The 11,590-nt window shown below is 34.2% G+C and overlaps 1 protein-coding gene across 1 annotated transcript in view; it reads left to right on the forward strand.

Moving 5' to 3' along the window:
- Positions 1–499: 499 nt before the first annotated feature.
- LOC107568207 (RNA-binding protein 25-like) overlaps positions 500–11,590 on the forward strand; it is a 16,203-nt gene continuing 5,112 nt past the window's right edge. Inside the window, exons 1-10 of the mRNA XM_016254136.1 lie at positions 500–715; positions 846–1,034; positions 1,689–1,766; positions 2,025–2,108; positions 5,102–5,358; positions 7,957–8,083; positions 8,153–8,242; positions 9,001–9,074; positions 9,631–9,781; positions 10,794–11,169. Coding sequence (XP_016109622.1) covers positions 500–715; positions 846–1,034; positions 1,689–1,766; positions 2,025–2,108; positions 5,102–5,358; positions 7,957–8,083; positions 8,153–8,242; positions 9,001–9,074; positions 9,631–9,781; positions 10,794–11,169 — 1,642 coding nt within the window. The remainder of the gene's footprint in view (positions 716–845; positions 1,035–1,688; positions 1,767–2,024; positions 2,109–5,101; positions 5,359–7,956; positions 8,084–8,152; positions 8,243–9,000; positions 9,075–9,630; positions 9,782–10,793; positions 11,170–11,590) is intronic.

The following is an 11,590-nucleotide window of genomic DNA, read 5'->3' on the forward strand; positions in this document are numbered from 1 at the left end:
GAAATTTTGTTGTATGCATTTGTCATTTTTATTTAATCTCTTTATTTTTTTTTAAAATGTGTATAAGTAGTATTTATAAAGTTTTAGCTTTTCGTTTTGGATCTGTTTTTAGTTGTTTTAATATTAAAATTTTTTTTTTTTGTTGTCCTCATTTGTAAGTCGCTTTGGATAAAAGCGTCTGATTAATGACTAAATAAATAAAAACAATATTTATCAAGTTCTTCCCAAATCTTGCAGCCGGAAAATAATTGTAAAACATATTTTAAAGTTAAAAGTTTTTCTTTTTCTATGCATATACACTCCCCACAAAAATCAACCCACTAACTCTAGAATGATTTATTCTTTCTGAATATAGCTAGCTATTCAAATGATCTGGTGAAAATTGCTGCATTTTTTTCAAATTGCAAAATATATTGCAGAAGAAGAAAATATTGCAATGTCAGGTTTTTATTTTGAAAATCATACAAGACTATTTGCATTTCCCATGAATGTTGTGGATATGCCAGACTGGTTCCTCACAGACATCTTTTTTTTGTTCTTTGCTCCAGCGTTTGGTTTCTGTGAGTACAAAGAGCCTGAATCTACTCTACGATCTCTACGGCTGCTTCATGAGCTGCAGCTTGGAGAAAAGAAACTTCTGGTCAAAGTCGATGCCAAAACCAAAGCACAACTGGATGAGTGGAAAGCAAAGAAGAAGAGCACCAGTGAAAATGGAGTAAGTGTTTGATGTCAGGTTGATACTAATATAAGAACGTACTGTTCACTTGTTGAGAAAAATATTAAATAAATATTATGAATAATATTTTGCCACAAAGATGCTGAGTTTTGATCTGTGTGTCTGGCAGAATGGCAAGGCAGAGGATGGTGCTGGTGAAGAGGAAGAGGAGGTTCTGGATGAAGAAACTAAGAAGCGGGACCAAATTGTCAAAGGAGCTATTGACGGTCTGATCCGGGAGTATTCAAGTGATCTGAACGCTCAATCTCAGGATGATGAGTCGAGTCGCCGCAAAAAGAGGAGGGAAAAGAAGGATGAGGTAGGCTTTAGTTTATCTTGGCCTTTTGTTCTTTAATGTTTTGCCATTTTGATGTACACGTTAGGGTGGACCTTACTGGGGGGTCTTTTATTATTATTATTTTTTTTGGAAATGTTAACCTCTCACCCCCTCATTTGTTTCTCCACTAGAAGTTAGTAATGTATGCAAAACTCCATTCAGATAAATTGTCATTTAGGGTGTGCTCAACGAATGTATCTTTTTATCAACGGGTACTTCAAGAGCTGATTTTGAGTTTTTGTTAAAATATTGACTGTTTCTGATGTCAGAGATGAGGGGCAGTTGTGGCCTAAATGTTAGAGAGTCAGACTTGTAACCTGAAGGTCACGGGTTCGAGTCTCGATACCAGTAGGGATTGTGGGTGGGGGGAGTGACTTCCACCTTCAATAACACGACTGAGGTGCCCTTGAGCAAGGCACTGAACCCCCAACTGATCCAGTTGATGCTGGAGAAAATGGCTGCCCACTGTGTGTTCAAGGTTTGTGTGTGAGTTGTTTACTACTCACTGCTGTATATGTGCACTTGGATGGGTTAAATGCAGAGCACAAATTCTGAGTATGGGTTACTATACTTGGCAGCATGTCACGACAATGGCTGAACACTCTTAACTTCTTCATTACGAGTGTTTGTTCCTAGGTCCACGAGCTGGGACTCGAACTGAGGCGCAACAGAGCTACATGTCAGCACACTGTCCACAAGGCTATCGGCGCCAATGTAATTTAACATTTTAAGACTAACAACACTGTTCTGTGTTCTCGTTTTTAACATAATTCACAGTTTACAAATGGTTTTGCATAATTATTAATTACGTGCTATTATTGTCATTTAAGACTATATTAAGAATTTCAACTTTGTTGAGCACACCCTAAATGTAGTCCAATCTCAGCAAAATTTGGTTTGTTTCCATTTCTCATTAAGGAGAGTTGATGTATGTATATATTTGTATTTTACCCATGGTTTCCATTTCTTTAGGATGACTTCAGTGCCATGGAAATGGAAGATGACAAAAGAGATCTGATTTCCAGAGAGATCAACAAATTCCGTGATACACACAAGGTAAAATACTTGCTAATTTACTCCATATAACAGGTAGAGCACAACAGCCTCTTACACCTAGTTTAGTTTGACAACACACCAGCATGAGTAGATGCTATTTAGCCTGTCAATTCCATTTAGCTCAGCAAAACTTTTATTACATTTAAGCTTTAAATTTGATGATATAGTGCAGAAATCAGTTTAAGACTAGGCCTCATTTGGGTCCTGAGCGTTTATATCAGTGGCTTGTGTAGACTGTAGCGTGGCCTTCGTGTTGTGGGTGGGAAATGTAGTCACACATACAATGCATGGACGTTCTGTGCACTTCCCTAAAAGCTAATCTATTCATTAAACCCCACCATTATGATAGAGATCATATGGTGACTAAACCAAGATGAATCTCTCAGCTTTGGAAAAAGTTGCAAGGATAGGATGTAAGTATGAGATTTCCATTTTTCTCTACTTGTACTGGGCGCCCCCTTCTGGAGGACTCGCACAGGGGCAACTGCACCGACTCGCTCTGAAATTCAGCCCATTCGGGTGGTTTTAATATCAAAATACATCTGAGGGTGTTAGATCATGTCTGCAGTGTTTAGAAAAGGGATAATTTGCCAAACGACTCATTTTCTGGTTCTCTTGAGACATGGGCGGCCAGTGAAGCTGTGTGGGTCTGCTAGTATCAGTGATGTTGGTGCTATAATGAATACTGCTGACTTGAATAACAGTGAATTGGCCCATTCGGCTCTTGTGAAAGTAGGGGGCGCCCCTCCACAGCACACGGACTTTCTGAAGATTTTACAGGTATGAATTCGCTTTGTGATTGAGTCTGCCATCACCTCTCTTCATTCCTGCTTGCTTGCGCTCTTTTCTTTTCATTTTAAGTGTTTCTTTGTGTGTGTGTTTAACACTTTGTATCGCTAAAGTCACACAGAATTGCTTCAAATCCAAGAAAATGGCACATAATGTTTAAAATTCATAAGCCTCATAACACTAAATATTCGACTTTGACACGTCACAGACACAAATGATTTCTCAAATCATACATCTTTACGAGAGATTACTTTTCTGGGTGATTAAGGTTACATTTGGGCAAAAAGTCCCATATGCGTAGCAAACAAATATAAATAAATAAAAAAATCTCACTGGATTATTACAATTAGTGGCAAAATTCGATTAAGGTTACATTTGGGCAAAAAGTCCCATATGCGTAGCAAACAAATATAAATAAATAAATAAAAAAATCTCACTGGATTATTACAATTAGTGGCAAAATTAATGTTTGGAAATGTAAACTGATATTTTCTACTGATACACTACAGCAAAAGTTAGAAATAACTGACTTAAAACCATTTTTTAGCTGGTGAAAATACTAGTGTTCTAATAATTTTGGCCACCACTGTATATGCCAAAATATTCAGATGTAGTGTGTCAATAACCTAAGTTCTGGGACTACAACAGTGTTATTTATATACTATTATAATATAAATATTTTTAAATAATTTGAAGTAGATTTTATTTGTATGTATTTTGATTTTTTTAATTTAAGTATTAGTAGTTTTTTCAATGTGCTTTTATCATTTGTAGTATTTTAGTCATTTTGCTTAAACTTTCTGAGTTAGTTTCCAAGGGACATTTTTAATTTTCTGAAGTTTTTTTTGTCCATCTACTATCTGCCTTATAGCAATACTTTTAAATGTGCTGTAGTTATTATTAGAATGAAGACTTGATGTAAAATGTTAATAATATAAAGACATCCTTTAGACTATCCTGGCTAACTGTCCTGTCAAATTCACCAGTAGAAATGTTACTTACAAGCAGTGTCATTTGTAAATGACATGCGTTTATTCAGCTAAATGCCTGTATCTACAGTTTGTTTTATTTTCCTGTCTCATCTTCACCTCCTGTTTTACGTGTTTATTTGCTGCTGCTGCTCACAGTTGCATAACACCCACGGTTAAGCCGTTACGAAATAGTATCATATTAAAATTAGACTTTGAATATATTTAGAATAATTTCAGGAGACTTTAGTTTTCTGGGAAGTAGTAACTGTTGATAGACGTCAGATATTTTGTCGAACTGCGATGCGAGAGCTGTTGAATTGAGACTAAAGCCGTGGATGTCATGCTGCTCTTCAATGCATTTCATAATCGCTCAGTCTGATCCTCTTGAGGGCTCGTGCCGTCTGCAGTGGGGTAAGCAGTCTCTACACCTTCATTTGTTGCCTTTTCTATCCAAACCACAAAGAAACTGCAAAGAAAAAGAAGCAAATCTAACAAATACAGTATGCAATGCTCCTGTCACAACATTTTCAAAATGTCTGGAAGTTGTTTGTGAGATTGTTGCAAGCTAAGAGAATAGTTTGTTTTTATTTTTCCTTGTGAATCCTTTGACTTGCTTTTCCTCCCAGGCCTAACAATAAAGGCTTGTAGGGCCACGGAAGCGCTGTGAGTCGCTAGTCAACACCTGTAAGTGCACAAACAACTAGTTTCACAAGGATTGAAGCCTGTTTCTGTTGATCATGTGATGAGACTGAAATTACAGAGCCCTCAACTGTTTCTGATCTTATTCAGTTGTTTGCAACGTCAAAGTTATATCTCGAAAGTGGTTTCCAGGTTTCCTTTTATTAATTGCTAAAGAATTTCTTGATTTACATGCTGTTCCGTCTAGATACTGTCCTCTTTCATCATGCAAGACGTTCAAAAGTTCATCAGGGTTTGTTCATGTAGCTCCACTGATGCTGTCATTAAAATATCACATACTTAGACTGTTCTCAAATTCATGTTAATTTCTTAATTAAAATTTTGACCCGTTATGCTGATGATGTAATTTATAATTCAACATTTATTGCATTAAAATACTGTAGTGGTCTCAGACTTTTGGTGCCTGTATATGAGTGCATATGTGAATGGCAGGGACTGTAAACCACTTCCTCATAGAGTGATATTGTGTCATAACTTCTGTCTTCTGTTTGAGCAGTTGCTAATCCGAAAACTTCCCTCCCCGTTTTCCCACAGAAATTGGAAGAGGAAAAGGGGAAGAGAGAGAAGGAGAGGCAGGAGCTGGAGCGGGATCGCAAGGAGAGAGACAAGGAGCGCGAGAGGGAACGTGAACGACGGGACCGCGAGCGGGAGAAGGACCGAGAGAGGGAGCGCGAGAGAGAGCGGGAGCGCGAGAGGGAGAGAGAAAGAGATCGAGACCGCGAGCGCACGAAAGAGCGCGATAGGGAGACGGACAGAAGCCGTGACCGCAGTGAAGACCGCAATCGATCCAGGTACAAGAAAAAAACAACAAACTAATTTATTGATTTATATATTTTTTTGTCCCTAAAAAACGTTGAGATTCTTGTTCGGCAAGCAGGGCAGGCCATCGTGTTACACCTGTTTCACACATACTCAGTTTGCAGTGTGTATTTTTTTCTGCATCCATGTTAACAGATTAGAGCCAGGGCTATATAATTAGCTTCATTTGAGGGCCGATTTATCAAACTGATAATTTGAAGGGGGCCAAGGGGGTGGGGACTGTCTTTCTGGGGGGACCTATAAAATTAGAAATTAAATTGATATCGGAAGCATTAGTGCTGTCTTTGGTGTATATATATATATATATATATATATATATATATATATATATATATATATATATATATATATATATATATATATATATAAACATATATATAAACATTTATTCATTTAGAAGATACTTCTATCCAAAGCGACTTACAAATGATGAAAATAGAATTAGAAATTTATAGTTTACCTTTTTCTCATTTATATTCACTTCATTTTATTTATCAGTTGTTTTATTTATATTTATACATTTATATTTCTGAAAATGTATAATTAGACATTGTTGAAAGGTATTTTTAACAAGGTGTTTTATAAATATTTATATTTTTATGAACATTTTCTCACTTATATTTTCCTTTTTTTTTATCCATGTTTGTATTTCTATGTATTTATACATTTATGAAAATTTATCAATACAACTATACACATTTTTAAACTGTATTTGATCCCTTTTAACAAGGTATTTATTAGGGCTGTCACTATATCGTCACCACCGCGGTTGTCTACTGCTACCGGCGGTAGTGCACGTGACATCACGCACTCTATAACAAGCATAATATGAAGTTTTGTATACAAGTGTAATAACAGTAGCGGAACAGTGAACTGTGTCTACACCGGACGCTACACCACCGCGTCGCAACAAGTCTGTCTAGTGTCTTCACAGGACATTTGAACTCTGTGTCAGTACCTCATAAATAGAACGAGGCAGTTTACTGTCGGGGATTTGTCGTGTCGTGCATCCAGTTTAGCATCACTGATTATAATGAGTTTTATAGTATTTTGTCGCACCGCGTCCTGTACACAGGGTGTATTTAACTTTTTTTTATTTAGGCTACTTTCTTGTTTAACTATTATTTCTTTGATATTTATTTTAGTGTTTTGCAGGCTGCGGATTCACTGACTGAAGTGCTAAAATAAACGCGAGCTGACGAGTTAAATCGGGTGTGTTAGATGAGTGAGACTGTGCTGGGCTTCTCCAGGACCGTTTTGAAAACCATTTCAGAGACATGTTCTTAGATGTGACTCATATCAAATATATTACATGCATGCACAGCTTTAAGACCGCTTTAATTGCCTTTTTGGTAACTTCATGACTTAACTGACAACGGCATTGCATGCACGTAGTTTATTTCACGTTTTGATATGAAAGGATACAGGCTACAGCGCGCTGGCGCCTTTGTGTGTGTAATTGAAGAGCACGCGCTACGAGCACAGTACCGTTTCCGCGCTCGCTTGACTCACGCCTTGCACCGATTGTGAAGAGGAGCTCGCGTCTGAAACGTCTCCCATTCTCAGTCGTTCTGTGACTGAATAAATGCACTTCTTGTCAAGAAAGTGACAGAAGCAGCAGTTGTGAGTGGGGTGGCCAACCCTAGCCCCGACCCTGTGTTAATTAAATATTTTTAACGTTAAACTGAAAAAATTAATTGCATGCGTTAACACGCTAATTTTGACACCAATTTTATATATATATATATATATATATATATATATATATATATATATATATCTCAACACCGCGCTACCGGCGGTAGTTGGTCCATTACCACCGTGGTGGTAAAAATCTTCCACAGTCACAGCCCTAGTATTTATTCATAAATATATTTAAATATATATTTGTATATTTCACATTTTGTCAGTGTGTTCATCCCATTTTCTTTATCAACATTTATATTTCTACATCTATATTTATGAATATTTATTTTTCAGTATGAAAAAATGTTTAACTGTATTTGATACCTTTTAACAAGGTATTTAATTATAAATATTTATATTAACATTCTCTTTTATATTTCAAATTTTATTTACAAACATGTATATGTCTATTTTTACATTTGTTTCTGAATATTTTTTTATGAATAAAAATGTTCAAATTGTTGAAAGGTATTTGATACTTTTTAACAAGGTGTTTTATTCAACGATATATATTTATATTAACATTTTCTAATAAATGCATTAATTTTGTAATAATTTTGTCAACATTTATATTTCTAATTTATTTATAAATATTTATTTATAACATAAATTTGTATTTATTTATATTTACCAAAATGTATGTCTCATTTATGCAAAATTATTATTTATAAAATTCATATTTATACATTTCTGCAACATTTACATAAATACAGAAATGTACAAGATGTTAAGGTATTTATAATCATTTTTATTTACAACAATTTTATTGTTCTTTTTTTGTAGCGCTACAAAATGTATATGCCAACATATTCAAAAGCTGAAGTTCTGTGTCGACAATAAAGTGCAGACTTCATATATCGTGACTGGGTGCTGTCCATTTTCAGAGAACAGAGTCGCGATAGAGACCGAGATAAGGAGAAGAAGCGTGATCGTGAGGAAGATGAGGAAGAGGCGTATGAACGGCGTAAACTGGAGAGGAAGCTGCGAGAGAAAGAGGCGGCGTATCAGGAGGTGAATCTGATCACATTACTGAATGATTAGCTGTCTTGATCCACTATTTACCTTCTTTAATTACAACAGCGTCTGAAGAACTGGGAGCTCAGAGAGAGGAAGAAAGCCAGAGACTACAGCAAGGAGATGGAGAGAGAGGAGGAACGCCGGCGTGAGATGGTAGACAGCTATTGTCCTGATCTATTCACACAAGCATTTCAGCCTAAAAAATATATGGAGAATGTTTCCAGAGTAAATTGATAACTATAAAAATATAGTATTTAAATTAGTGCGGTCAAATCGATTAATCACGATCTATTGATAAAGATAAAAGTTTGTTTACATAATATATAAGTGTACTGTGTATATTTATGTATACACATACATGTATAATCATGATTAATCGATTTGACAGCACCAATTTAAATGAATTATTTTCTTAATTACTTTTTACTAATGAAAAGTAAATTGATAAATAGATTGAAATATAATATTTAAATTAATATTAATTTCATTAGTTAAATTATTATTTTATTAATGAAAGGATATATTTTTAGTATGAAAAACAAATGGATAAATATTTTTTTAAAATATAGTATTTAAATGAATTTTAATTGAAATTGTTTTAATTAAAGAAAAATAAGTTGATAAATTCAAATGTAGTATTCAAGTGAATTTTTTAATTACTTTTGAATTATTATTTTTATTAATGAAAATTTAATTATAATAATTCAATTATTTTAATTGTCTTTTATAGTTTATCCAATTATTTTTCATTAATAAAATCATTATAGTACAAATGTAGTATTTCAATTAATTTTTATTTGATTAGTATTTAATATTACTAATAGTTTTATAAATTAAAAATAAATGGGAAATGTAATGTAAGAATGTTTCTGTTTGAATTACTGAATGTTTCTCTCGTATTGTTTTCTCAGGCTAAAGAAGGGAAACGGCTGAAGGAGTTTCTGGAAGATTATGATGACGACAGAGACGACCCAAAATACTACAGGTGAGTTCTGTGCACCATCAAATCTATGATTTTTTTTTTCCCCGTCACATTTAGAGGCAGATAGATCTGAAATGGCATATGTGACCCTGGAGCACAAAACCAGTCACAAGTGCGAAATTGAGATTTATAGATCACCTGAAAGCTGAATAAATAAGCTTTCCATTGATGTATGGTTTGTTAAGATCGGACAATATTTGGCTGAGATACAACTATTTGAAAATCTGGAATCTGAGGGAGCAAAAAAATCAAAATATTGAGAAAATTGCTAAGAACTTCATTTGGACAGCTTTAAAGGCAATGCATATTACTAATCAAAAATTAAGTTTTGATATATTTACGGTAGGAAATTTACAAAATATCTTCATGGAACATGATCTTTACTTAATATCCTAATGTATTTTTGGCTATTGCTACAAACAGCCTGTTTTGTGCTCCAGGGATACATATACACCTTGAGAACAAACAAATCTAGTTATCTTGCTACTAAAGTCCTCAAAACGCTGTCTGAATACTGTGGACATGACCTAAATGGTGTGTTTCTCTGCTCTGCCTGCAGGGGCAGCGCTCTTCAGAAGCGTCTGCGGGACCGAGAGAAGGAGATGGAGCTGGATGAACGTGACCGGAAGCGGGAGAAGGAAGAGCTGGAGGAGATCAGGCAGAGGCTGCTAGCAGAAGGACATCCTGATCCAGACGCTGAGCTGCGCAGGGTCAGTCAGTTCACAGATATACTTCAGATACTCATATTCATTTAGTCAAATGCACTTTCAATACATATCAATCAAATGAAAAATGTAAATTGATGCATATTTTTAAATGTAGTATTTTTAAATGAATTCTTTTTCATTATTTTAATTGGTTTATTTTTCATTAATTTAAAAAATAAGACGATACATTCAAATGTAATATTTAAATTAATTTTAATATTTCAATTTCATTAATACTTTTTCGTTAATTGATGAAATGATTAATATATTCAGATACAATATTTAAATATGTTTTCATTTAAAATTTTGTATTGAGTAATAAATGGATATAAATATAAATAGAATATTAAATATATTCAAGTGTAGTATTTAAAGGAATTATATTTTCATTATTTTTTTTTTATTTTGTATTATTGAATAATAAATTAAATATATTCAAGTGAAGTGTTGAAATGAGTTACAATATTTCCTTAATTATTTTATTAATCATTTGTTATTAATGAAAAATTTAATATTCAAGTATAGCGTTTCAATTTTATTAATTGCTTTATAAATTATAAAAATATTCATATTGTATTTAAATGAGTAATATTTGATTTAAATTATTAGTCATTTGTTACTAATTATAATTTTTTTAATCAAGTGTAGTATTTAAATGAATCTTAATTATTTTAATGAATGAAAAATAAATTGGTAAATCTAATATTTAAATTTTATTATTTAAATAATTGTATTTCATTAACATTATTAATTTTTATATATATTTTATTCATAATAACTGAGCCAGTATTTTAATATTATAAAAAAAAAATTCTCGCTTATCTCATTTGCAGTGTGTCATGGGACTGTTTTTGTCTTCTGCTTTTCGAATACTTGTTTTAAATGAAAGTGTGTATTGTGATTAATCTCAGTGCTGAGCGGTGTTTCGTGGCTTAAAACCTTAGTACTCCCGGAAGCAAAGTGCTCAGTGTTTTGCGCTCTTCTGTTTCACATCTTCTGCTTTTGTGTTCGTCAGATGGAGGAAGAGGCAGAGCGTTTGCGGCAGCCGCCCGTGAAGCCCGAGCCCGAGGAGGAGAGAGAGCACAAGCCCTCTCGAGAAGAGCGCGACCGAGGCCGGGAGAGAGAGCGGCGCAAGTCTCATGTCCCCTCTGACGATGATGTAGAGGAAGGGGAGGAGCTAGAGGACGAAGAGGAGGTGAAACCCTGCCTCAAACCCACCATGCGGCCCATCGTGGCCGCCCCCTCAGTGTCCTCAGCCAGCGGAAACGCCACGCCCGACACGCCCGGAGAAGAGTCGCCCTGCGGCATCATCATCCCTCACGAGAACTCTCCGCCCGAGATCCCGCTCCAGGAGGAGAACCGGCCCAAGATCGGCCTCAGCCTCAAACTAGGTGAGTTTGAGTTGAGACAGGTTTCCAATCAGGATGTTATGGCCAATAACAAATACAATCGCACAATCGAGTTGAGTTACTCTCTCTTCTGTTTTGCAAATATACTTCAAATATTCATATTCATTTATTTAATTGCACTTGAAGCATTTAAATATATTTTAATCAAATGAAAAATATAAATTTAAAATATATTCAAAATTAAAATGATAAATATATTCAAGTATAATATTTAAATGAATTAATTTTTAATATTTTTTTTATAAATTAATGAAAAATAAATTAATATGTTTAAATATGGTATTTTTGAGGAATTCTTTTTATTTATTTTTCTCATAAAAATTAAAGTTATTAATATATCCAAAAGGAATTATTTTATCTTCCTTTTTAAAATATTTTTTTATGAAAAATAAATTGATAAATA

The sequence above is a fragment of the Sinocyclocheilus grahami genome, unplaced genomic scaffold (assembly GCF_001515645.1).
Source record: "Sinocyclocheilus grahami isolate Dianchi unplaced genomic scaffold, SAMN03320097.WGS_v1.1 scaffold1225.1, whole genome shotgun sequence".
NCBI classification, from domain to species: Eukaryota; Metazoa; Chordata; class Actinopteri; order Cypriniformes; family Cyprinidae; genus Sinocyclocheilus; species Sinocyclocheilus grahami.